Source organism: Carica papaya, chromosome 5 (assembly GCF_054855325.1).
Source record: "Carica papaya isolate Zhongbai chromosome 5, ASM5485532v1, whole genome shotgun sequence".
Taxonomy (NCBI): domain Eukaryota; kingdom Viridiplantae; phylum Streptophyta; class Magnoliopsida; order Brassicales; family Caricaceae; genus Carica; species Carica papaya.
In genome coordinates, this window is record NC_142313.1 from 45228906 (window position 1) to 45256065 (window position 27160).

The 27160-nt window shown below is 33.6% G+C and overlaps 5 protein-coding genes across 9 annotated transcripts; 3 read left to right on the plus strand and 2 right to left on the minus strand.

Annotated features, from left to right (window-relative positions):
- Positions 1 to 415: 415 nt before the first annotated feature.
- NEK6 (serine/threonine-protein kinase NEK5) lies at positions 416 to 11764 on the plus strand. 3 transcript variants are annotated; one of them, XR_015818936.1, is made up of 16 exons: positions 416 to 1140; positions 1231 to 1297; positions 1434 to 1499; positions 1597 to 1643; positions 1743 to 1788; positions 1916 to 1996; positions 2089 to 2131; positions 2215 to 2264; positions 3176 to 3257; positions 3335 to 3384; positions 3634 to 3707; positions 5372 to 5423; positions 5507 to 6148; positions 6229 to 8071; positions 8891 to 8961; positions 11658 to 11764. XR_015818936.1 is itself a non-coding variant. In XM_088219309.1 (14 exons), the coding sequence occupies exons 1-14, from the start codon at positions 1043 to 1045 to the stop codon at positions 8068 to 8070; spliced, it is 3240 nt and encodes a 1079-aa protein (XP_088075435.1). In that variant the 5' UTR covers positions 417 to 1042; the 3' UTR covers positions 8071 to 8386. The 3 variants fall into 3 exon arrangements, 1 of the variants encoding a protein (XP_088075435.1); XR_015818934.1 differs by having other exon boundaries at positions 417 to 1140; positions 6229 to 8085; XM_088219309.1 differs by lacking the exons at positions 8891 to 8961; positions 11658 to 11764 and having other exon boundaries at positions 417 to 1140; positions 6229 to 8386.
- On the plus strand, positions 10369 to 13672 carry LOC110817317 (uncharacterized). The gene is made up of 4 exons (XM_022045804.2): positions 10369 to 10951; positions 11658 to 11914; positions 12313 to 12764; positions 13060 to 13672. Exons 1-4 carry the CDS (start codon positions 10830 to 10832, stop codon positions 13336 to 13338), a joined length of 1110 nt encoding a protein of 369 aa, XP_021901496.1. The 5' UTR covers positions 10369 to 10829; the 3' UTR covers positions 13339 to 13672.
- Positions 13673 to 14922: 1250 nt separating this feature from the next.
- CLV3 (CLAVATA3) lies at positions 14923 to 15877 on the plus strand. Its single transcript, XM_088220127.1, has 3 exons — positions 14923 to 15286; positions 15391 to 15443; positions 15538 to 15877. The coding sequence occupies exons 1-3, from the start codon at positions 15211 to 15213 to the stop codon at positions 15691 to 15693; spliced, it is 285 nt and encodes a 94-aa protein (XP_088076253.1). The 5' UTR covers positions 14923 to 15210; the 3' UTR covers positions 15694 to 15877.
- Positions 15878 to 16216: 339 nt separating this feature from the next.
- On the minus strand, positions 16217 to 20071 carry LOC110817297 (receptor-like kinase TMK3). Of its 3 annotated transcripts, none has more exons than XM_088219315.1 (3): positions 19888 to 20071; positions 17376 to 19673; positions 16217 to 16897 (listed from the first exon to the last, which is right to left on the minus strand). In XM_088219315.1, exons 2-3 carry the CDS (start codon positions 19510 to 19512, stop codon positions 16389 to 16391), a joined length of 2646 nt encoding a protein of 881 aa, XP_088075441.1. In that variant the 5' UTR covers positions 19513 to 19673; positions 19888 to 20071; the 3' UTR covers positions 16217 to 16388. The 3 variants fall into 3 exon arrangements, with proteins under 3 accessions (XP_088075441.1, XP_021901461.1, XP_088075440.1); XM_022045769.2 differs by having other exon boundaries at positions 17376 to 19764; XM_088219314.1 differs by having other exon boundaries at positions 17376 to 19767.
- A 1952-nt stretch (positions 20072 to 22023) lies between these two features.
- Positions 22024 to 22461, minus strand: LOC110817313 (early nodulin-like protein 22). Its single transcript, XM_088220568.1, has 2 exons — positions 22335 to 22461; positions 22024 to 22238 (listed from the first exon to the last, which is right to left on the minus strand). The coding sequence occupies exons 1-2, from the start codon at positions 22459 to 22461 to the stop codon at positions 22024 to 22026; spliced, it is 342 nt and encodes a 113-aa protein (XP_088076694.1).
- Positions 22462 to 27160: the final 4699 nt, after the last annotated feature.

The window sequence follows — 27160 nt, forward strand, 5'->3', positions numbered from 1 at the left end:
ATGATGCATGATGCATATAAGATATAATATAATATAATATAATATATATATATATATATATCATATATACGTATATAATTACTTGGAGTCAACTTAATCTTATGCATGTGTAATTTCACGAGTTAAAAATTAAAAATTATGTCCTTAATTACTTAATTAATTATTTTCCCGATAAAAATATTTAATATTAATTTATATAATTTATAATTATCTGAAAACCAGAAAATTAAATTGTATTTTTAATTTTTAATTTTCCAATTAAAAATAAATAATTATTACAAAAATATATTAATAACGTGAAGTAATTTTTTTTATAAATTTTAATGTGAATTTTAGTTTGAAATATTTTTAAATACAAATTAAAAAAATATTATTATTATTATTTTTTCTGAAAAAAAAAGAAAAAAGAAAAGAGGGAAATGGCTATAATCCAAGCTGGTAAGAGGAGACCAGCTGGTTGTGTCGGCGTATAAAGAAGCAGACCCATAAGCTCCCTCCTTGGAGTCTCCATTGTTCAACAGAAGGCATTTATAGTTAGCTGTTCAGTTAATTAATCATTATAGGAGAAGAAGAAGGAGAAGGAGAAGGAGAAGAAGGAGAAGGAGAAGGAGAAAAGCTCCTTTCCGTTTTGGTACACAGGAGTGAAGAGTTGAAGAGTAGAGTTGGAGTAACTGAAAAAGAAAGCAAGAGTGGAGAGGAATGGTTCTTTTCTATCTTTATTTTTTTGAAAAGGAAATGAATCGCGGAGGATATTAGGAATCTAATCGTGGAATAATTACTTTCAAATCAAATCTTTCAACTCCAAAGCGTTTTTCTTCCCACTAGAGGTTGACAGACGGGAACAGAGTGTCTGTATATGAAACAGAGAAAGTGTCAAATGATTTGATCTGCTCGCAGGCGTTCGTTGTGAGATCTGAAAATTCGAGAATGGTGTGAGAAGAACTTATTAGTTGATTTATTTGAGCAAATGCGGACGTGAACATTGTGGAGAGACACGATTTAGATCGGTTGATTGTTAGTGGATCGGTGTACGGTACGAGAAATGGAGTCTCGAATGGATCAGTACGAGATCATGGAGCAGATCGGTCGCGGAGCCTTTGGTGCGGCCATTCTCGTGCACCACAAGGCAGAGAAGAAGAAGTACGGTTTATATGCATGTGTGTATATAGTCTTTGAACATGAATATGTATATATTATGAATTTTCGTCTTTTCTTCTTTTTGGAGTTCAGGTATGTTTTGAAGAAAATCAGGCTAGCTAGGCAAACTGAACGTTGCAGGAGATCTGCTCATCAAGAGGTAGGTTTAATTTCTTGCTCATTGCATGGGTACTGTGCTTTGTTTGTATCTCAATCGATTTTATTCTTTTATATAGATGTGGCTAAATGTTCTTTTTTTTTTCCCTTTCTTTTGGGGACTGATTTGTGGAATGTAGATGGCTCTTATTGCGCGAGTTCAACACCCGTACATTGTCGAATTTAAAGAAGCTTGGGTTGAGAAAGTAAGGCTCTGAAACGTTCTAAACTTATTTACCAGAGACTTTTCTTTTTAGTGGTAGCTTGTTATTTATTTGCTTTTTGTGCTTAATTTTAATGTAGGGTTGCTATGTTTGTATTGTCACGGGTTACTGTGAAGGTGGAGACATGTGAGTAGCATTCCAGTTTTAACACTTGATTTCTACTTCATTTAATTCATACAAATTAGAGATCTCTTCACGTTCTTCTCCTATGATCATTTATGACAGGGCTGAATTAATGAAAAAATCCAATGGGATTTATTTTCCTGAGGAGGTATGTTCATGTATTGACTTGGATGTTTTTCCTTTCTCTGTTCTTTCTTTTTCGTATGCTTGCAAGCTTAATTTAGGTTTTTCAAATTGACATGTTTGTGGGCTGAAAATTCCTGTACATTTTATAGAAACTCTGCAAGTGGTTTGCACAGTTATTATTAGCAGTTGAGTATCTGCATTCGAACTTCGTTCTGCATCGTGACCTAAAGGTGTGTGTTCAACTATTAGGGCTAGTCATTTGAATTCTTCACATTTATATTTGAATCTCTTTAGCCTCATTTTCCTAGCTTTTTCTTTGCAGTGTTCTAATATCTTTCTTACCAAAGATCAGGATGTTCGTCTCGGTGAGTTCTATTTGCTTTTGTTAACAACTATGGTATTGTCTACTTATCCTAATTTTGTTTCTTATTCTTTGCATTGTGTTTAGGGGATTTTGGACTAGCAAAAACTCTAAAGGCAGACGATTTGGCTTCCTCTGTATGTGCTCATAGCAGATGATTACTCTTGTGTTTCTTTCCATATTTTCTTCATGCTTGATGATAATCCTAGTGGTTATGAATCATTAACTTACGCCGGAAGAGTGCAGGATTAATTATCTGCACCTTGGTTTGTTATTACTAGTCAGATGATAGTTCTGTTCCTTTATGAAAACTGTGTGCTAGATGGGAGAAACCCGAAAATTTTTAATGTGTAAATTGTACTATTATGCTTCATTTTTACTTGGTGGAAATGGAATAAAAGTCACTACCAAGGACCTTGATATTGTCATGCTTCCAAATTATTTGAATGTTAATCACATTGTCTTCAAAATCAAATGAATCATGATGTAAAGCTTGCAAATAATTTCTCATTGATAGTTTCCTAATGTTGTTGATTGTGACAACTTGAATCGCTGGTCTCTATAATGTTATGCATATATTATTTGTCACTAATGTTGATTAATTGAAAAAATATATTATTTCCATGACTAAAGATTCATAGAAGTTATGAACTGCCATTCTGATTTTATTTAGGTTTGCAAATCAACTTTAAAAAAAAATGGCTGAGGACATCTCTGAAAAAGAAAGAAAGGCCAAAGACTTCAGCTACCTTTAAGATGCTAGAAGTTCAATCTTATGTATTCATGTGTTGTCTGATAGGCATCACATATTTTAAGGCAAAAAAATTTGGGTACAACGCTTAAACGATTGGCTGCAAGAATAATTGAGCTGGAAATAAAACATGCCTCATCTCTGTTAGTTCTCATAACAGATTACTGAATTTGCTTCAGTTTTCTCTTCATTTTCTTCAATCTTTGTTTATTAAAAAAAATATATTTCTAAAAGAATTTAAGTCAACTCTAGATTCTAATAAAAGAAAAAGAATTTAGTCGTTCATATTATTTACAGGTGGTTGGAACTCCAAACTATATGTGCCCTGAACTGCTTGCAGATATTCCTTATGGCTTCAAATCTGATATTTGGTCCCTGGGTAACTGCTACTTTCACAGTTTTTAAGTGTGTATCATCTTATTATGCCCAAGGCTAAGGGTTTCATTTGCTGGCCAGGATGCTGCATGTATGAGATGGCTGCTCATCGTCCAGCTTTTAAAGCTTTTGTAAGACTTCTCGTCTTTCTTTATTTTGGTGTAATGGTATATTCTGGATGTTTTCAAGAGCACTTTCTTATTGATGTAGTTGTCTTATATTTTGGGACAATATCATTAAATAATTTGCAAAGCCATCTGACCCACCAATAGCATTGGGGAGTTTTCGACTGAGTGCATACTTTGCATGATGATCATTATATCCCTCGTGATAGCCACCACTACCTGACTTACTTCCCGTCCATTTCTTTTCTTCTTCAGGATATGGCTGGGTTAATAAGCAAGATAAATCGTTCGTCTATTGGCCCTTTGCCTTCTTGCTATTCTCCATCACTGTGAGTTTCCATCACATCTAAGCTTATTCTTGTTTTTTGTTTAGTGATCGAAGTTATTTTGAAATTTGCTTTCTCCTGAAGTACATCATATTAGTAAGGTTATGACAACCAAGAATCAAAAGTGATGGAAAATCTGTATAAAATTGATGATGTTGATTTGTAGACACATTTGAATAGTTGTATTGGTGCCACATTGTAGTTGATGGTGCATGTCATTTGTGTTCTCAAATCTTTATCTTGTGGTTGCTTGGCCATTGTCTGACCAAGATGTGTATTTGAGGCTAGGTCAGACTACTTAACATGGTTCTGTCATCTGATTATCTGATTTTCTGGATATAATCCCATTCTCTTTGGTAAGCATATCTCCTTAGATGGCTTATATACTGGCCATTCTTTGTTCTTTAAATGTGTCTTTTTGTAATGATTGATTGGACCCCTGGGCATATATTTCCCCCTTGTGCTTTGATCCCTGTGAAGCAGGATATGTAACTTACCAAAAGCCTCTTTGCATACTCTAAAAAATTTCAACAAAAAGGCAAGAGCTGTTATTATGCCCTCTGAAGATAAGAAAGAGCTAAGCTTTTTTCTTTTAAATGTATTCAGCTTCATAAAACTAGTCCTACTTACACATTCATTAAAAAGAGTTGCACATTCCGAAATGTTCCTGTAGTTATGAAAACCTCAGTAGGCATACTTGTATATTTATAATACTGCTGAATCTGCATTTTGATATATATTAATATTATTACATATTTCCTTTAGAAACAAAAAGAAGACATTCATTACATGTTGCATTTGGCAAGTGTAGGGATGTCTTGCTATGACTATATATTTGAAGTCAATTTCATATTGTCAACCAATGCATTATAAAAGAGGATTAGAAAGCGAGAAGGGAGGCAGTCTTGGATACAAATATCATAGTGATGTCAAGTTATTTGATGTAACATGATTGATCTACTTTGAGCATGAAGATTCTAATACTTCCTTCAGGGAAAATAGGATAGAAGACCAACAAGGGATTTGATTCACTAATTAGCAAAGTAAAAAGTATAGTAAGGAGAGAAAAAAAAATTTATGTTTCTCTTTGTTTATGGCTTTATCCTGGCATTCATCATAACTATGGTAGGCAGTTCAGATTTGTGGTTCACCTTTTTTACGAGTTATTCTATGGATGGGCAGGATCCCTACCTGTTCAGTTGTTCCTTTTGCTTTGGTCTAGGGAAGTATCTGTTTCTTATACTGGGTTAATGGTGTACACTTATGGCTTCACTATCCAAAGCTGTAATACCCTTGTTCTTTAACTTCATCAACAAAGTACGTGGTTTATGAAGCCACAAAACAGATCCAAGGGTATAGGAAATTTTCAATTGGGACTGTTCCGGAACTATAATTATGATAGTTCAATTAGATTCTGAAAACACTTCCATGGGTAGGGGCCAAGTTGTTGCAAAGGTCCCTTTAGCATCAGATTAGAGAGAATATAAAGAAAGAGAGAGGGAGGGAGTCCCGATGATCGGGGTCAAGTTGTTGCTATGGTTACATTAGAGTGGAGACACATAAGCATTTTGGTTTAACCTAATCATTGTCTATATTTTATTTGTTTAGAAGACATTAAATCAAATGCTTCTTAGCCAGGTATTTAACTGTTACAATTACTGGCACAGGAAAACACTTATCAAGGGCATGCTAAGAAAGAATCCTGAGCATCGACCAAGTGTATGCAATCTCTCCGAGTCTTAATATATTAAAGTTTTTTCCATCTTAGATTTCATCTACAACTTGGCTTTTTCCTTGTTCAGGCATCGGAGATTTTGAAGCATCCCTATTTGCAGCCTTACATTGATCAGTACCGTCCCTTGTTTAGTTCTCCAACAACATGCTCGCCAGAGAAGCCTATTTCATCTGGTCGTGATGCTAGCAAGCATATGGCTGAAAGCCAGAACAGTAATAGTTCAAGTAGTGATAAGGACAGTTTGCTTTCAAGTGATAGAACTGCTGCTGTTCCAAGTAGCGATAACAAAGCAACTGATACTGATTCAGTTTCTATTGACGATGAAGATAGCTGTAGGCAGCCTCTGCCGTGTGAAGATGAAAATGGCCCCAACAATTGTGGTGTAAAAATGGTTGAGCATGGGGTTATAAGACCCTCTAATGAACTCCTACCAAATGTTCAACCAAAGCAACCAAAAACAATTAGAAATATTATGATGGCTCTAAAAGAGGGGAAAGCTAGAGAAAATGGTTCTCCAATGAGAGGGAATCGAGTAAAGAATGGGGCTGTATCGATACACAGAACTCACACAGAACCATCATCCAAAGTTTTGAAAGGCAGCGCAACTGCTCCAGGATTGAAGTCCAATACAGATGCACCCACTACACCAGCAAAGTTAGCCTCTGATCCAGTAAAACAGATTCAAGGATCACATTCTTTGAAGCATCAGGTATGGTCATGACCTCGGTTTTTTTTTTTTAACCTCAGTTAAATAAGCTGATTATTTGTGTACCTAAACTTGCTCTGCAGTTACCTGCAATTGACTCCTTTCCAAAGACAAAACCGAGGTATGATGGAATTCCACCTTCTGGTCCTGTAAAGCGTGCCTTGGAGGATGCAAGTCCTGGTAAGCCAAGGCAAACAACCCCGCCTAATTTGATTAAACGGCCTTCCTTCCCTGTTCGTATGAGACAAGTGGGGACTGATCATCCCAATGCTGTAGGCAATGGCACAAAGTTAGATCCTTCTGAGGTAATTCAGGCACCAGAAACTGTTTCTCGTCAAGTGTCCAATGGTCACCTTGGACGAGTTTCTGGAGAGATCATTCAGGAGCCTTGTCGAACTCCCATTGCGTCCTCCAAAGTAATGCAAACAGATAGCAGCAACTCTGTATCTTCTTCAATGTCAGTGCTGGCTCTTGAGCTGTGTGATGATGCAACAACTCCTTTTATTGATGTGACAGAAGAGACACTCCCAGATCATGAGATAGTCACCCGTACTGAATGTTTAGAATCACATCAGCCCACCAACTTACGTTCATCAAATATATGTTCTGAGATGCATGAAAATCTGTCTACAGGGAACCTTCCACATGATCCCAAGTCTGTCGCATGTTTGATTGAAACCAGCAAGGCTAACTTAGATGTTCAGGATATAACTTCTGTTATGTATTCCAAGATGCCCGATAATCTTTCTACAGGAAACCTTCCACATGATCCTGAGTATGTTGCATGTTTGGTTGAAACCTCCAAGGCTACCTTAGATGTTCAGAATTTAACTTCTGTTACTTGTTTCAAGATGCCCGATAATCTTTCTACAGGGAACCTTCTACATGATTCCAAGTCTGTTACATTTTCGACTGAACCCTCCAAGGTTACCTTAGATGTTCAGAATATAACTTCTCTTGATGGCAGAATGAGCTCAAGTTCAACCCAGGATCTTCTAGTTCCAACTTTGGAAGAAATTTTTGTTTGTAAAGATAATACCCTCATTAGCAGGTCAAGTAGCAGGGATGATTCTTCTTTAAGCAGACATAGCAGTAGCCCTGATGACTCTTTGCAATCAAATCTTCTTTCCTCTTTTATCAGACCTAGTAGTAAGCCCAGTGACTCTTTGCAATCAAATCTGCAATCCCCACCTAGTGGTGATGATAAATTCACTGTTAAGGAACTTCTGTCATCAGTTGCAGACAATACGACTATTGCTTCGCCTTTTTCTGCTTGCCAAAAGTCCTTGCAGCAAGATAAAGGAAGCATTTTGCAAACCCAAATAGTTGAAAAGCCAACTTCTTCCCATCTTCCTCCAGCATTTGATGATGTCATACATGTTATTCGGCATAGTAGTTTCCGTGTTGGGAGTGACCAGCCAGTTATGGAAACAGTAGAGATGGGGGTTCAAAATGTGGATGTTGGAAGGCTTATCAATGTAGTGAGGGATGAGTTGGATGTGAGAAGCACAACAGCTCCGGTGACCCTTAAATCACCAAGTTGCTCTGATGCTGTTAGTTTGAAATCAAATATTTCTGATTATCCTAATGTTAAGGAGATGGATATCAGAAACCCTTCTTTGGGAAACCCCACTTCAGTTCCAAAATCTGAACCTACTGAGGTAGTAAAACCTAATTCAACTGTGATGGAGGTGGAAGCACCAGCTAAGGAAACTTTAGACATCAAATCTTTCAGGCAGAGGGCTGAGGCACTTGAGGGTCTCTTAGAGCTCTCTGCAGAGTTACTTGAGCAAAATAGGCTAGAAGAGCTTGCAGTTGTTTTGAAACCTTTTGGAAAGGATAAGGTCTCCCCAAGGGAGACAGCTATCTGGTTAGCGAAGAGTCTGAAGGGAATGATGAGCGAGGACAGTGGACGGAGTTGCTGAGGTATTGCATTTGTGGTAAGCTTGCTCTGGTTTCAGGTTTATTGACATCTCTCTGGTGATTAGATATTTTTTTTCATGCTTTCTGCATGCCCAATTTCAATTTAAATTTTTCAACAGAATGATTAGGCATCATCTTTTTGCCTCATTCTTAATTCTTTCAACGAGTTTCATTTCTGTACATAGCGACCATACGAATAATTTTATGTCCAGCTAAATTATGGATATGTTGCAGTGTGGTAAGTGCAAGTGGTTATCCAACTACTAAGAACATGTACTTGTAACCATCGTCGGATAATGTTAAGATATTGATTCATAAGGTCTTACTCTGTAAGGAAAGACGTTCTTCTTGTAAATTTAGAATTCACTCGTGTTACAATGAGCATAGTGGAAATATATGCTCGAACACATATTTTGTGGTGAATTTTGATGCAGTTTGTTGGAGACTAACAGACCTAAGAATGTGGATCTTTTATTCTGCAATTGCTTTTAACTACAAGAGATGGTTATAAAAGAAAATCTCTGCAAAGGATGGGTGGGCATTGTCTTGTCCAATTTTGCAAAAATCTGCATACGATCATCAGAATCTTTGTTTTTATCATCATCATTACTTACATTTGTTAATCTTTAATTTGGCTGGACCTGCTAGGTTCTTTGTTCTGTCTGCCGTTAGGGGTATACTTAGGCCTATAGACATTGGCATCCATTTTCAATAAATCTTGAAATATGTTCAAAAATATACTTGGAAATCGTAGGGAGTTTTTGAGTAAAGAGTTCATGCAGATATGAAGTTTCGTTTCTTATTCGGTGTATCATCCTGCAGGTGCCTGTTAATGTATAATTGCCGTGGATTTTTTTGAGACTAATTCGGTCATTTGCTTCCATCATTAAAGGGTAAAGCTTCTACACACACACACACACACACACACACACACACACACATATATATATTTGTACTTGACTGGTAAAGAGGAAAACAAGAAAGACACTATTGAGACAATGGGAGTCTTCTGAAAATGAAATCTTGAATGAGAATCAGTGATAGTAGAAGGCCCATGGCTAAATATTCTTATTGCTTTTTCTTTTCTCTTAAACAGAATCTTAATATTATATTTTATATCAAAATGAGTAAGAATTGATTGCATATAGAGATCGATCATAATGTAGGGAAAGCTTATAATCGTAACCCTTCACTTTAATCGATTGAACTTCGTTTGTATCATTCTATAGCTTCTCCGAGTTCTCTCTCACAATCTCGGTTAAAGCTTTTATGTACGTGCTGTCGTAATGCAAGATAAAGCAGATAAGATGGCATTGGTTTTAAGATGGTATTAGATTTTGGATTTATCTGGATTGCCCTTGAGCTCCAGGATTTGATTAGAGTTGTATGCTGCAAAACCTTCGTGCCATTTTTTTTTTTTATGGAAAAGAAATATTCTTCCAGGGTTTTCTGTCACCAGGAGCAAATAGAACATCTTTTTTTGTGTAAATCTACAGATGTGAGGACAGAGAAAGGGTAATTTTCTGAAACAATGGAGGGAAAGACAGTGAAGAGTTATGCTTCACTGCAGTAATTTTCTTTCAGTTTCATTTAATCATGTTAGATTATACAAGTACGATAAAACGTGTGGTTGGATGAAAGATGTTCTTGAGACGATTTTCGTCCAAAAAGCAAAATTGGAGTAGGAAGATGGTTGGAACCTTCTCTAGAATGAATGCAAAAAATTTGTGGTCGGTGGAGAATTGATTGTCAAATTTGGTTGGAAGGAGAGTTGGAATGCATGGGTGTTGGGTGTTTTTAAGGTTCCAGAATTAATTGTTGAAATCATAACATTGATTTAGAGAAGAACAACGACGTCAAGTGATGTCATTGCTTGGTTGAGGGATAATGAGAAAGTCACAGAGAATGAGTTTCGTGTGGAAAGCAAGAATTAACTATGAAGGAGTTGGTGCATAAACGAGTTATCTATTACTTCGTCTTAATTCGTTTCGAATGGAACGAGTAATAATTCGAAGTTAATAGAATACGAGACGGGTATATCTCGTCTCGTTTTATTTTATAATGTATGATTTGTAAAATTTTAATCTTATTTTTAATTCTACTTAAATTTTGAAAAGGAAACTTCTAAGCACCCTTTGAAACCCTAAATCCAAAAAATTCATACTTTGCTTTTTTTTTTTTCTTAACCCATGTATAATTACACACCAAGTATTTCTAGAAGCCCTTTTTTTTTTTTTTTTTAATTCAAAGAAAGAAGTATGTCCATGAGCCTGCCAAATGTACCTTCGCGGACAAGAAATTCGTTTTCTTGTTGCTACAAGGCAAAAATAATAGTTGTTATATTGTGCAAAATGATTGTCAAAATATTACTTTTAGAAAAGTTTGAATCCCTGATGAAGTATTCAAAGAGAATCAACCAGCCCATTACACGAAAAGATGATCTGGTCGGCATTAATAAACATTCAAATACCATTTTTACACTCCTCACCGAGAAAAGAAAAAGGATAATGGCGTTGACTATCAGACTTGTTTTGCTTTGGGTAAATGTAAAATGACCAATCAGTTGTTGGCTCGGGTAATTAGAGCTTTCCATCCAATTATAGCAGAGTGCCTTCTTGTCCTTTGAATCCTTCCTTCTTCTTCTTCTTCTTCTTTAAGAACCCTTCAACGCGTTATTCTACCTATAAATCCCCAGCTCCACCACACCGCCATTTGTTAGACGTTAAATCTTTTCTGGGTTTTATTCATTTTAATCAGAATCATGGACAGCCAACCCGATTTTGGAGGATCCACAAAGCGAGTGGTGGTGGTAGGAGGCGGTATTGCTGGCTCTCTCATCGCGAAATCTCTACAGTTCGTCGCTAGTGTCACCCTCATTGATCCGTAAGAAATTCTATTGACTTCTTTTGTTTCTTATCTGGAATGCTTGTTAATGAATTGAGATGTGAGAGCTTAAAAGTCTTTTGGTCCTCAATATCTGAAATTTTTTCTGTTCGTCTTTAAATTTTTGGGTTCCTTTATTTGAGGGTTTGACCTAACATCAACTGTAAAATTTGATAGAGAAATTCAGTGTTAATGGAGTTAACTAAATGTGTATTTACTTCAATATATACGTACACACGCAAAACATCCACAGACATCTATATATATGTGCTGCATTTTTGTAACCAAGGATTCAATGACTTCTACCAGAGAGACGCAAGAAGGATTATAGCTTGTTAAATTCCTGGGTTATATGGAATGAGATAAATAGGATAGCTTTTGATAGGAAGCAGAGTCCTAACATATATATATATATATATATATTATAGCTTGTTAAATTCCTGAGTTATATAGAATGAGATAAATAGGATAGCTTTTGATAGGAAGCAGAGTCCTAACATATATATATATATATATATATTATAGCTTGTTAAATTCCTGAGTTATATAGAATGAGATAAATAGGATAGCTTTTGATAGGAAGCAGAGTCCTAACATATATATATATATACACACACATATAAAGCCAAAACGTATGTACATGTAGAATTCTCTTCATTATAGCGTTATTATCTTTGTGCTGAGTGAAAAAATCAACTGAAAACAGGAAGGAGTATTTTGAGATCACATGGGCAAAATTGAGGTCAATGGTGGAACCATCATTTGCAGAGAGATCAGTTATCAACCATAAGGATTACCTTACAAACGGCCAAATTATTACAGCTAATGCAATCAATATCTCTGAAACTGAAGTATTGACTTCAGTAGGCCGCCTGGTTGCTTATGATTATCTTGTTATTGCTACCGGCCATAAGGATCCCGTTCCTGTAACTAAGAGGGAGAGAATTAATCAATACCAAGCAGGTAACATAACATATTGCTCAAGCAATGCCTTATTCTTTTCACCTTTCTTTTTGCTTTATTCTTCTTTTTTTCTACTCCCTGCTTTTGTGCAGTATAGCTTATGGCAGGTTAGGTACAATCTTGACATATATTTGTGCATATACACATAGATACTTAACATACAAACACTCCAATAATGGTTACCATGCACAGCATTTTCAAAATAACCAATCACTTAAACTTATTATGACAACATATACTGCATAACATAATGACCCATGAAGCAGGTAACATTTTCTGGTACTAGCAATATGGAAATGAACATAAAAATTTGTATGACTAATTGTTCTTAAAGTGCATGACAGTACGGATATTATTATCTACCTACTCAAGTTATTTTGCAATCTTTTTACTTGCAGAATATGAAAAGATCAGTTCCTCTGGTTCTGTTTTGATTGTTGGAGGAGGTCCTACTGGTGTTGAACTAGCTGGAGAAATTGCTGTTGATTTCCCAGATAAGAAGGTTACTCTGGTGCATAAAGGAGCCAGGTTATTGGAATTTATTGGGCCAAAAGCTGCTGATAAAAGTCTAGATTGGTTAACTTCAAAGAGAGTTGAAGTAATATTGGGGCAATCCGTCGATTTAAATTCTGTTTCTGATGGAGGCAAAGTGTATAAAACGTCTGAAGGAGAAACAATTGAAGCAGACTGCCATTTTCTATGCACAGCAAAACCTCTGAGTTCATCATGGCTTAATGATAGCATATTGAAGGATAGCTTGGATAGTCATGGAAGGGTGATGGTCGATGAGCACTTGAGAGTAAAGGGTCGTGGAAACATATTTGCAATAGGCGATATTACTAATATTCAGGTAATTTCTGTCCCATCAGTTCCTTCAAACTCCGTGTTGGTTTAACTTGAAATAGAAGAGCTCTTTAAGCTATGAACTTTATAACTTGGCAAATTTACTAACTCAAAATCCTTTAGATCCAAATGTTAAAGGATCAAGTTACATAAGTTACTTTAGAAGTCATCTAACAAAATTGTTAATTCTGCATTCTGACTTAGGACGAACAAGATCTTTGTCTTTGGTTTATGATGTTGATATTAATATTTCTCATGTAAATGCCATCAAGCATTGATAAATTGTATATGGAATACGCCAGGAAATCAAACAAGGGTATATAGCACAAAAGCACGCTTTAGTGGTTGCGAAGAACTTGAAGTTATTGATGGGCGGTGGAAAAGAAAGCAAGATGGCGACATACAAGCCTAGTTCTGGTTCCGTGCTTGCAATTGTTTCGCTTGGAAGGAAAGAAGCAGTTGCACAATTCCCCTTCACAACTATGATTGGGTGCATTCCTGGCCTGATCAAATCTAGAGACTTGTTTGTAGCAAGAACAAGGAAGGATAGGGGTCTAGACTCTCGTCGTACAGATAATTAAGTTTGAGGGTGAGAGAAGGGAATTCAATTTATTGATACTACTACATTTGTGCACTACTCTTGTTTTGATCTGTTGTATATCTGCAGGATCATAATATCATATATATATATAACATATAAATTATTAAGATGAGAGTGTGAGATGAGAATTCGTTTTGTTATACTACATTTGTGGATTACTCTTGTTTTGATCTGCTGTATATTTACAGGATCATATAGATCATATGTAAATATACATATAAATGATTGTGCAGTATATATAAATCTTGAACAGATTGTAATGTATCTCAATATTTTGTGCAATATGGGGAATTCTCCTTTTTCTTTCAGCTTAACTCACATGAGCAGAATCATAAACTGAACTACAGTTAGATTATTGCAAATATGAATCATAAACTGAATTCTCCTTTTTCTTGTTTTGGTCTGTTGTATATCTGCAGGATCATAATATCATATATATATATATATATAACATATAAATTATTAAGATGAGGGTGTGAGATGGGAATTCGTTTTGTTATACTACATTTGTGGATTACTCTTGTTTTGATCTGCTGTATATTTACAGGATCATATAGATCATATGTAAATATACATATAAATGATTGTGCAATATATATAAATCTTGAACAGATTGTAGTGTATCTCAATATTTTGTGCAATATGGGGAATTCTCTTTTTTCTTTCAGCTTAACTCACATGAGCAGAATCATAAACTGAACTACAGTTAGATTATTGTAAATATGAATAGGGGACATATTCAACTAACATGATCGTCACTCATGTATACAAATATATAGTATCATAACTGACTATATGTATGTATATATAATGAAATACAAAATTTTAATTTTCGTTTCTTAAAGAAAGAATGATGGGGAGGGGGGATGGGGGAGGTAGGGGACTGAATCAGTCAGTCCCATCCATCACACATCATGATGATCATCAGCATGTAGAGACAGATATTTACATATATATATATATATACATACATATATGCAGTCTGGAAGCGCCTTAAAAAGGTACTAAAAGGAATCTCTGATAACAAAATCTGAAGTACAGTATTTGCCATTATTAGTTCCTTAAATACATTTTGGGACACTTTAGTCTTTTCAAATCAAATCATATATTTATATACATACAGTCAAATCTATTTATATCGGACCATTTAATGCCATTACAGTCTTAAAATTATTATATTTTATTTAAAAATTATAAGTTCAAACTTTATAAATGTATAAAGATTTAATTTTTTATTATATTAGTGCAACAATTTCTTCTAACAGCAGGAGAAAGCATGTGGGTTACCTTTAAATATTGTATTATATCTATATATTATGTATATAAGTTTTCTTCTGGGTTTACAGTAGTACATTTTAGACAGGATATAACTATAAAAAATTAGAAGCATAACGGAAAACTGACCTTGCTAACGTATTTCAGGTGTAACATGCACAGTGTCTGATTTTCTGTAAAGCTGATTTGTCTTCTGCAAATTAACATCAATAATGATGTCATATTGTATATATATATATATATATATATATGTATACACACACACAAACACAGAGTAGGTGCAAAAAGAGGATCTCAGGTGGGAAGGAAGGGATGAAGGTGGAAGGTCTTTTCACGCCGGCGCCGTCGTCAGCCGCGATCAGTTCAAATCTAATCCAAAGCTTTTAATCATTTCTCCAAAAATGGCTGCTTACCTAATCATTTGCATGCACCTTCTCGATCTTTTAATCCTTTCTCTCTATAAGTTCATCCCAACTTTCCACCCTTCCATCACCAAACTCTTTTTTTTTTATCTCTCTTCTTCGGCTTCCTCTTCTGACTCTTGCTCCCTGGAAGCATACTTATATATATAGCTAATATGGAGTTCACGTCAAAGATTACCAGTGTAACTCTGCTGCTGGTTGTCTGCTTGGTTACCGTGCAACATGTTCATGGTCTCTTTCTAACTCTACATAATCACTCACACACACTGTATATACATGTATACGTATGTTGACTGTGAAACGTTAATGAACTTGTTATGATTAATTTGCGACAGACTGCAGTTCTGGGTATGGCTGCTTTTATGTCAATGCAGCTGTTAACCGAAAGGTAATGAATTTCATTTGGCATTGTTTATATATGTGCGAGTATATTTACATATATGTGTGTGTGTGTGTGTGTGTGTGTGTGTGTGTGTATACAGGTGGTAGAAGGAGCAAACATGTATCTAGGGAAGGGATTAATGGGTGGAGTTGATAACAGGGAGAGGATGGGGGATTGGGAGCTAAGAACAGTTCCCTCTGGTCCAGATCCACTGCACCACAATGGCAATACTCCCAAGAAACCAACAACACCATGATCAATATCTCCACTCATATATATATATATATATATGTGTTTGTGTGTGTGTGTGTATTTCCATTTGCACTTGATTTTGGTCTAAAAATGTGAAGACTTGACCTTCATGCTATTGTAACTCTCTTGAGTTTTGGTTGTTTGGTTTTTGGTGAAGGAAGATTAATGCTTCTTCTGATCGTTTTTGTAAGGACTATATATATATATATATATATATATACAGTATGTGCAATATGATTAACGAAGTGTTCACTTGTTTATACTATTATGCAATGTTGGTTACATATACACTCGTAAGCAAAAAAATATTAGATTTAATAAATTCTCTATACTGCCATTCCAAGCATGACGAAAATAAGAGAAGAAGTTTTAAAAATATGTGCGTGTATAGATACATATATATAGATATCTGGAAAAGCCGAGTCAGGATTCTCATTCTAAATCTATTTTCTGCACTTATACATTTGTATGTGTGTATCTATTCTCCACGACGTGAGGAAGGTGACAGTTGCAGGTGTCATACATGATTCTATAAACAAATAATTTTCTTGGTAATGAAAGTTCAAACATAATCCAATCTATATAAATACCAAATAAAGTATATTCATAATTTATCTCTTACCCTCTTCGAAGCAAAGAATCAAATTCAAAATCCACCACCAAACAACTTTACCCCTTCGATTAAATCAATACATACATTCATCTACCATCAGCAGAGGTGAAGGAATCTGCAAATCCACATGGCCTTAATGGAATACTTCCTCTGCTATCATTACCATTAGAATAACTAACATCTTTCCCTTCAGCTTGTCGCCATACCTCCAACATCTGGGGAAGAGGTGTCTCGTTATCATTCCCCGAATAATACCTGGATGCATCGTCCACCGGCTTCCATTTCTCGATCAGAGGAGCAAGAACATTCACAGCGTGTCCCATGTCCGGTCGATGATTTGGTTCCCTTGCGGTACAATGTTTGGCAAGTTCAGCTATGACACACATGCTCTCGAGTGTTTCTTCGTTGGCTTCGAGAACTGGATCGATGGCAGCCATAAGTTCGTCTTTGTTCGACTTAATTCGCCAAAACCACTCAACTAAGTACCTTCGATCCTCAGACCGATCCTCATCAAGAGCTGTTAGTCCAGTCAGAAGTTCAATTAATACTACTCCAAAGCTGAACACATCCACTTTTGTTGTGATCTTTCCCATCACTGCAACCATGACAATTTCAGTAAATATATAGGAGTTGCAAGATGCAAGTATGGATTAAGTTGTTTTGATCTGCTACCATGTTTAGAAACAAGCCAGAAGAGAACTTGTAAATATTATAACTTGAGAAACAAGCTACCTAGAAGCAAAATACAAGGTAACAGGATAGGTAGTTGCTAAGATATAAAGTTGAGAACTTTATAAATTTCTCCATGAATCAAAAAAAATCCATGACTAGGTAAAACATATACATGCATATGTTCTTCAATATTTATCATTAAATTTTCTAATTTGTTAAATTTTTGTTCATCAGATCTAATTTAGAACGTTTAGATATATGTAGAAAAAAATTATAAAAAATTTAATAAAAACTTAAATACAAATAAGTTCTATAAAAGGAAAAAAATTTATTATTATTAAAGTCGATTATAATTTTTATAAGAATTAAACATTTAGAATGTTTGAGAGAAGATTTTTTACCAGCATATTCGGGTGCTAGGTAGCCAAAAGTTCCAGCAAGCTTTGTGACAACAGATTTTTCCCCATCAGGGGCGAGTTTCACCAGTCCAAAATCTGATACTTTAGCCCGGAAGTCATCATCCAGAAGAATGTTGGAAGATTTGAGGTCTCGGTGTATAAACGTTTGATGGGCTAGACTATGAAGATATTCTATTGCTCGAGCAACATCCAATGCGATTACGAGCCTTTTTGTCCAAGATAGAGGATCCAGCTTTAATCTCTTCCAATGGAAAAGATGTCTGCTTAAAGCACCTTGAGACATATACTCGTACACTAAAAGCCTCTCCGAAGCTTCAATTGAATAACCCAAAAGAGATACCAAATGGCGGTGTCTAACCTTCGAAAGAACTGTTATTTCAGACTGAAATTCATTTGATGCTTTGTTGCTAATTACACCAGACTCCATTCTCTTTACTGCTATTTTTGTACCATCATCCAACTCACCCTTGTAAACGGTTCCAAATCCACCACGACCAAGCTCGTTTTCTGGTGCAAAATTCTCAGTCACCCTGCGAAGAACTTGAGCAGATATGACCAGAGATCTAGTTTCCACCACATCAGAGTTTTCTGTTCCTTCACTGACATCACTCCCAGGGTATTGGACAGTTTGTGCAGGTATGCCTCCAGAACTGCTCTTATTAACAATTGTCTTAGCCTTGTCTCCTGAATCAGATGACTCTCTAGGGTTACCAACAATGGAATTACAATCTTCTGTACTGCTCTTCCTCCTCTTACAACAATATACAGATACAGAAATTAACAGCAGAACCAATGCTGCCACACTTGCTACTCCAGTCAGAGTTACCAGCCTGGTTATAAAACTCTTTGGTTGAGAGTCATTTTGGTGGGAACTAGATGAATTTGAGTTCCTATCAGGCCTTGGGGAAGGTGGACTTGTGGTTGATGAAGGTGGAGTAGTTGGTGTAGATGCTGGACTCTCGCTAGGAGGCGAGAAACTTCTATTACCCCCAGCAACCAAAAGAGGATTCCCCTCAGTCAATATCTTAACAGAGTCAGCAAATTTGGGCAATGGAGGTTCAAAATTATTTGCACTAATATCCAACAATTTCAGTGAATTCAATGTGGTGAAATTCTCAGGAATAGTACCACTGATATTGTTTCCTGCAACCCTGATTTCCATCAATGAATCTAACTTGGCAAGCGAAGGACTGAGCACACCGCTAAGATTATAACCAGGCAAATTAATAGAGAAAATCTTAGACTGTGGATTACAAGACAATCCCAACCAAGGCACTTCACATGGATTGTTACCAGACCATTGAGAAGCCAGATTAAATGGGTAATTCAAGCCACCAAGAAAATCTAAAAGGGCGTTAACTTCTGGAGCACATGGAATACCAGGTTTAGACTGACAAAAAGTAGTAGAAGTATAAGAAACATTACCAGCCATAAACTTAGGAATTGGACCCATAAACAAATTGTTATTCAAAACCAGATTGTCTAGCTCCATATTAGCTAAACTCTCAGGAATCAACCCAACAAGCTCATTGGTATTCAGATTAAGATCCTTCAACAATTTCAAATTCCCAATATTCTCTGGTATTGTCCCTGTAAATTTATTACCATGTAACCAAAGCTGTGTCAATGACACCATTTTTGTAAACACATCAAGTTTACCACTCAACCCAGCACCACTTTGACCATTTAACCACAAAATCTGCATCATAGACTGCCCAAAGCTCTCGGGAATATCACCAGTCAATCTATTGTACGAAAGAAGGAGAGCTTGAAGTGATAAAAACTTACCTAAGAAATCAGGAACAGGTCCTACCAAATTGCATTGTATCAAAGACAAATTTACCAACTGAGCTGAACTAACCAAATCTGGAGGAATCACCCATCCTGTAGTGGCGTTAAGGGGATTGTTATCCAGAGCCAAAACACGTAGACTAGTGAGTCCTCGAAAGAAATCTGAAGGGATGGAATCAAATTCATTGTCATTCAAAAAAGCAAACTCCAAATCCGACAACCCACTAAAACTGGGTAAAGAGCCATTGAATCTGTTCCTCTGTAAACCCAAATTGTACAATTCGATAAGCTGGTTGAAATTTTGAGGAAGGGGTCCCTTAAGACCCATGTTTTGAACCTGAATTTGGGTGATTCTGTTGCCAGCACAAAAGACATGAGGCCAAGATGGCGGACCACAAGGATTATCATCGCCATTTTCAGGCCATTTCAGCAGCTCTGCATTCTCCAATCCGTTCTTGAAATCAAGCAGGATTTTCAAGTCATTGGGATCTGTTGCAGCGTAAGCTACCACGATTAAAAAGCAGCAAAACCCCATAATGTATAGACTCAGACGAAGAGATTCCATAGCCACTGGTTTTTACTACTCAAAAAAAAAAAAAAATCAAATGAACAGAACGAAGAACTCAAATAGAATTCAAAAATACAAGACCCAGAATCTGAAAGTGAGTGAAACTGAAATACTTGGAGAAACAGAGAGAGATACCCAGCAACTTTAGTCAAAATGATTCCAAACATAAAAAAGAGAACATTAATATTTTCTCAATTCTCTTCCGGTAATGTAGGAATACGAAACTAGTACTTTATATATATACATACATATATATATATATATATATCTCTCTCTCTGTGTGTGTATGTGTCCGACAATCTGGTTCTAATACGATGAATCGTAGTAATGCAAGAAGAAAAAAAGAACCGCGTCTGGGTTTATACTCATGCAAGAAGAAGATGAGCTGTAATGCTGAATAACATTCATCATTACTAAGTAATATTTTAATTATTATTTTTTTTTTTAGAATAAGATTTTATTAATCTTATCATAAAGAAATTGTAATTTTAATTTTTTTTAAAAATAAAATAAAATTGGAGGGTAAATATATTTTTATAATTATATTTAAATTAATAGAGTAATTTTGCTAATTAATCCACTTTTAAGGTATATGTTCTTCGTAAATAATGCTTTTAAAAACAATTCCTAATTTCTTAATGTGTACAAGTTATGTTTAATATTTTAAATTATAAACTCATACAAGTATATAAATAGAAGCTATTATATTAATTAGATCATAATGTGTGTGTCTATATATATATATATATATATATGTGTGTGTGTGTGTGTGTTTTTTAATTATTACATTGTTTTCGAATCTACGCGAGCACAATATCTAAGCCGGTCTCGAAGAAGAAGGTCTCTGGAATCCTGAATTATGGAGATGAATTCTCAGCTGTCTTCTTCTGCGGAGAGTGTAGCTGTATGAACAAATTTAGCATCGAGTTCTACGATTCCTGGATGGTGAAAGTGATCTTGAATATACTTTAGTGTGCGTCTACAAACCAGAAGGTCTGTTTGGAATGAACGATCGACACCCTTGTAGAGTAGCCGAGAGCACAAGAATCGGATGGCCGTCTCTTGGAATCATGAATTATGGAGCTGAATTCTCAGCTGTCTTCTTCTGCAGAGAGTGCAGCTGATGAACCAATTTACCATCGAGTTCTACTATTCATGTGCCGTGAAAGTGATCTTGAATATACTTTAGGGTGCGTCTACAAACCAGAAGCTCTGCTTGGAATGACGATCGACACCCTTGTAGAGTAGCCGAGAACACCACAATGGGATGGCCGTCTCTGGAATCCTGACTTATGGAGCTGAATTCTCAGCTGTCTTCTTCTGCAGAGAGTATAGCTGTATGAACAAATTTACCATCGAGTTCTACGATTCCTGGATGGTGAAAGTGAGCTTGAATATACTTTAAAGTGCGTCTACAAACCAGAAGCTTTGGTAGTAATGACGATCAACACCCTTGTAGAGTAGCCGAAAGCACGAGAATCGGATGGCCGTCTCTGGAATCATGAATTATGGAGCTGAATTCTCAGCTGTCTTCTTCTGCGGAGAGTATAGCTGTATGAACCAATTTAGCATCGAGTTCTACGATTCCTGGATGGTGAATGTGATCTTGAATATACTTTAGGGTGGGTCTACAAACCAGAAGGTCTGCTTGGAATGAACGATCGACACCCTTGTAGAGTAGCCGAGAGCACAAGAATCGGATGGCCGGAAGAACTCCGCATAATCGCTCCAAACCCAACTGCCACTCCTGGCTCGTATATTGTAACATGTACACAAGTTTTCGATTTAAAAGTAAAAGTGAATTTAATGTATATCTTACGTTTAATTATATTGATTGATGTATGATCTATCATATTTTATACCAATTTAGTGAATAATTTTGAAATTTATAAAATTTTAATATGATTTGCAGTCGATGTAATACGTAACATTGATATCTGTTCTATCATAATTTACATTAACTTACGAAACAATTTTAAAATTTATAAAATTTAATTCGATACTTAACAGATATATTAAACATTTACAAGCAATTTAATGAATGATTTTAAAATTTAGAAAATATCAATTTGAATTGTGATCGACGTCATATATAGCATTGATGTATGACTTATTATAGTTTATACCATGTTAGTGAACACAAACGTATAAAATTTTAATATGACTTGCATCGTAAACATATATATTAAGCATTTAATTCGTGAAACATGTCGAAAACAATAGCTTATAGTATTTATTAAAATATCAGGAATCTAAAAAGTACATTAATGTTCAATTTGGGGGAGCCGTGGCATTAATGAACATCTTCAAGCCAGCTTGACATTGTACGGGATAACCAGAAATGAAGTGATTGAGTCCAAAATCAAGTGGAATTTTATCATTTCCCGATTCATATTCCTCGGCACCTTCTGGTTTTGTGCACGTATCATATCCTGTCTTATTTAATAGCTTCACCACGTTGCTGTCTCGATAATCGTAGTTAAACACTGTAATATATTTTAAAACAAAAAATAACTAATTAATTTACATATATATATGTACATACATGAAGAGATATATTACATATAGATAGATATACATACCAAGTATATCACCAGCATAGAAGTGTTTTCCTTCCGGCCATTGTTCGACGTTAATGATGGTGTCCCAACCATATTCATCTCCCACAATCCATGTTTTAGGAGCACTTATGGCACCTCCTATTAACATTATCACTACTGCTATCGTTGTAACTACTGTCGTTCTTTTAAACTCCATTACTTCAATCGAATCAACTGTAATATACGAAAAACGAATCAAGAATATTTAACTGATAATCAAATTAAAAATAGATAAATAAATATTTGAACTAGCTTTACCTGCTTATAACTTTAGGAGAAGAAGCAAAGTTGATTTCTAGGGTTCTTCTTTGTATATTTCTCTACAACAAATGATGGTAATTCAATATATATATATATTTTCAATTTCATGATGATTTAGAATATATTAATTACCATTAATTTTATTAATATTTTTCCTCTAATGAATGATTGTTATTTGTCATTCATTATAAATCCTTTGTTTTTAAAGATTGTTTATACTTAATTCTAAAATTGCAATTATGGGAAAATTTTATTTTAATATCTTTTAATTTGATTTATTTTGATTTTGTTTTTAACTAAATGGGACATTTTAATTTCTTTTTTTTGAAAAAAGAAATGCCAAATTTAGATTTGTTTTTTCTTTAATTTTAGCTTTTATGGAATAACATTACTTACAAATATAACTCCTAATTTTTTATTTCCAAAATCTTAAATAATCTTATTTTATTATACTTCCCCAAATTGCAATTATGGAAACAATTTTATTATTATTATTATATATATATGTATTTTATTTTTATTTTTTTACCTAAATGGGTAATGTCAAATATTATTTCTAAAAAAATTACCAAAATTTTGCATATATATATATATATATATATTCAACTATTATCATTGAGATAATCATTAGGTCCCTTATAGTGGATCTAAGGTCATGAAGTCCAAATATAATTCCTAATTTTTTCAAATATGCAAGCTGTTTATTTTATGTTATTCCCCAATTTATTAAGTAAAAAGCTAATATTTAAATTTAATTATTTTTATTTAAATCTTAAGAAAGTAGTATTAGTGGAGATATCCCTAGAGAGAATAAACATGAGATTTTGTCTCGAAATCGAAGCTATAATAATAAGAATGGAGCTTAAAACTTTAAAGTCAAAAGATTCTTCGGTTTCAATCAAAATATGAATTCTTAAACACTTGAATTTATTTAGATTAGTTTCGAAACTTAAAAACCAATTATCAAAATATGAATTCTTAAACGCTTAGATTTATTAGATTATACAATGACTCAGTTTTCCATAAGTGTGCACCTTTAAGAAAATTTCGTTAAGGGGTATATCAGCGAATGTGAGGACACCATAAATCAATTAGAAATTTTATGTCACTAAAATTTTCATTCTCTATAAATTCTAACTAAACATCACAAAGCAGTATTGAGTTAGTATCACTAAGTTTAATAAAATTATATAGTCTCAAAAAAATTAATGAAAAAGGCTAAATAAAAAATTCAGTTCTATAAAAAATCATAGAAATCATATAATAAAACTGTCGAATAGAAATCTATCAATCTGAGTATGTAACGCTCAATGAATTATGACGTCAAATGAGTAACATAAATTATGCTCAAAAGATTTATTTATTTCGTTAAAGCATCTGGTTACCTAACTTTTGGAATACGTAGGATGTATAAACATATATATTTATACCTAGACATACACATATTTTCTTTCATAATCAAATATATCTATTATCAACTAACCATATAATAAACTAATATGAGTCCATATAAATAATACTAAACTAATCTTTCAAAAAGATCATTTGATTTATTTTTATTTTCATATACGACATATAAATAATATAAAAAAACATTTTATTTACATGGTGTGTTAGGCTTAAGAAAACATTTTTAATTTCTAGTTAAAATAAATTAACAGATAATGTGTATATATAAATTAATATATATACACATTATTTTACTATAAATATTGATATATGACCTATTATAATTTACAGTAACTTAGTATGCAATCTTAAAATTTGAAAAATTCTAGTATGATTTGATGTAATACGTAATATTCATGGAGATATTAAACATTTAGGTTGTGGAACACGTTGAAAAACTATATAATCTTATGTTTCTTAAACTTCGTTGATTTGAATCATTTAAAAATTAAACTTCGGTGAAATTTTCATTGTTCGTGTAATTTTCACGGTTCCATGCCTTACTAGCATTTATCACAATTATTTGAGGACTCCCTAATCATCTTTAAATGCGATTGATCTTAATAGAGAGAAAATCTCATTATCTTTGCAAAATGTACACATGTTTTTTATTTGAAAGTAAAAGTGAAATTAATGTATATCTTACATTTATTTATAATGATTGATCAAATAATTTAACTTTTGATAAAATTTTAATATTTCATTGTAAATGTTGATATATGGTCTATCACACTTTATACCAACTTAGTAAATAATTTTGAAATTTTTAGAATTTTAATATGATTTGCAATTGATGTGATACATAATATTGACGTCTGATCTATACTAATTTACACCAACTTATAAAATAATTTTGAAATTTATAAAATTTAATATGACACTTGACAAAGATATTAAATATTTACAACTAACTTATTTGAGTAATCTTAAAATTTGTAGAATTTCAATTTGAATTGTGATCGACGTGATATATATAGCATTGATGTATGACTTATCATAGTTTATACCAAGTTAGTAAACATAAACTTATAAAATTTTAATATGACTTGCGTCGTAAACATATATATTAAGCATTTAATTCCTGAAACATGTCGAAAACAATAGCTTATAGTATTTATTAAAATCTCAAGAATCCAAAAGGTACATTAATGTTCAATTTGGGGGAGCCGTGGCATTAATGAACATCTTCAAGCCAGCTTGGCATTGTACGGGATAACCAGAAATGAAGTGATTGAGTCCAAAATCAAGTGGAATTTTATCATTTCCCGATTCGTATTCCTCGGCACCCTCTGGTTTTGTGCACGTATCATATCCTGTCTTATTTAATAGCTTCACCACGTTGCTGTCTCGATAATCGTAATTAAACACTGCAATATATTTTTTAACAAAAAATAATTATTTAATTTACATATATATATATGTATATACACGAAGAGATATATTATATATAGATAGATATACATACCAAGTATATCACCAGCATAGAAGTGTTTTCCTTCCGGCCATTGTTCGACGTTAATGATGGTATCCCAACCATATTCATCTCCCACAATCCATGTTTTAGGAGCACTTATGGCACCTCCTATTAACATTATCACTACTGCTATCGTTGTAACTACTGTCGTTCTTTTAAATTCCATTGGTTCAATCGAATCAACTGTAATACACTGTAAAATTAATCAAGAATATTTAACTGATAATCAAATTGAAAATAGATAAATAAATACTTGAACTCATTTTACCTGCTTATAACTTTGGGAGAAGAAGCAAAGTTGATTTCTAGGGTTCTTCTTTGTATATTTCTCTAAAACATATGATGGTAATTCAATATATATATAATTTTCAATTTCATGATGATTTAGAATATATTAATTACCATTAATTTTACTAATATTTTTCCTCTAATGAATGATTGTTATTTGTCATTCATTATAAATCCTTTGTTTTTAAAGATTGTTTATACTTAATTCTAAAATTGCAATTATGGGAAAATTTTATTTTAATATCTTTTAATTTGATTTATTTTGATTTTGTTTTTAACTAAATGGGACATTTTAATTTCTTTTTTCATAATAAAGAAATGCCAAATTTAGATTTTTTTTTTCCTTAATTTTAGCATTTATGGAATAACATTACTTACAAATATAACTCCTAATTTTTTATTTCCAAAATCTTAAATAATCTTATTTTGTTATACTTCCTCAAATTCCAATTATGGAAACAATTTTATTATTATTATTATATATATATGTCTTTTATTTTTATTTTTATTTTTTACCTAAATGGGTAATGTCAAATATTATTTCTAAAAAAATTACCAAAATTTTGCATATATATATATATATATTCAAATATTATCATTGAGATAATCATTAGGTCCCTTATAGTGGATCTAAGGTCATGAAGTCCAAATATAATTCCTAATTTTTTTCAAATATGTAAGCTGATTATTTTATGTTATTTCCCAATTTATTAAGTAAAAAGCTAATATTCAAATTTAATTATTTTTATTTAAATCTTAAGAAAGTAGTATTAATGGAGATATCCTTAGAGAGAATAAATTTGAGATTTTATCTCGAAATCGAAGCTATGAACAATAATAATAAGCATGGAGCTTAAAACTTTAAACTCAAAAGATTCTTCGGTTTCAATCAAATTATGGATTCTTAAACATTTGAATTTATTTAGATTAGTTCCGAAATTTAAAATCAATTATCAAAATATAGATTTTTAAACGTTTAGATTTATTAATTTATGTAATGACTCGTGCTCCATAAATGTACACCCTTAAAAAAATGTATAATCTTTAAAAATTTTATTAAGTGGTATTTAGCAAATGCGAAAACAGAATAAATCAATTAAAAATCTCGTGCCCATAAAATTTCAAGTAATACATCCAAAATAACCCTAAAATTTTCAATCTTCATATATTTCAAGTACATGTTATAAGGCAGTATTGAGTCAGTATCACTGATTTTAGTAAAATCATCGATTCTGAAACAAAATTAATGAAAAATGTTAAATAAAAAACCTAATTTCATGAAAAATTATAGAAATCATGTAACAAGACTGTTGAATAGAAATATATTAAACTAGAT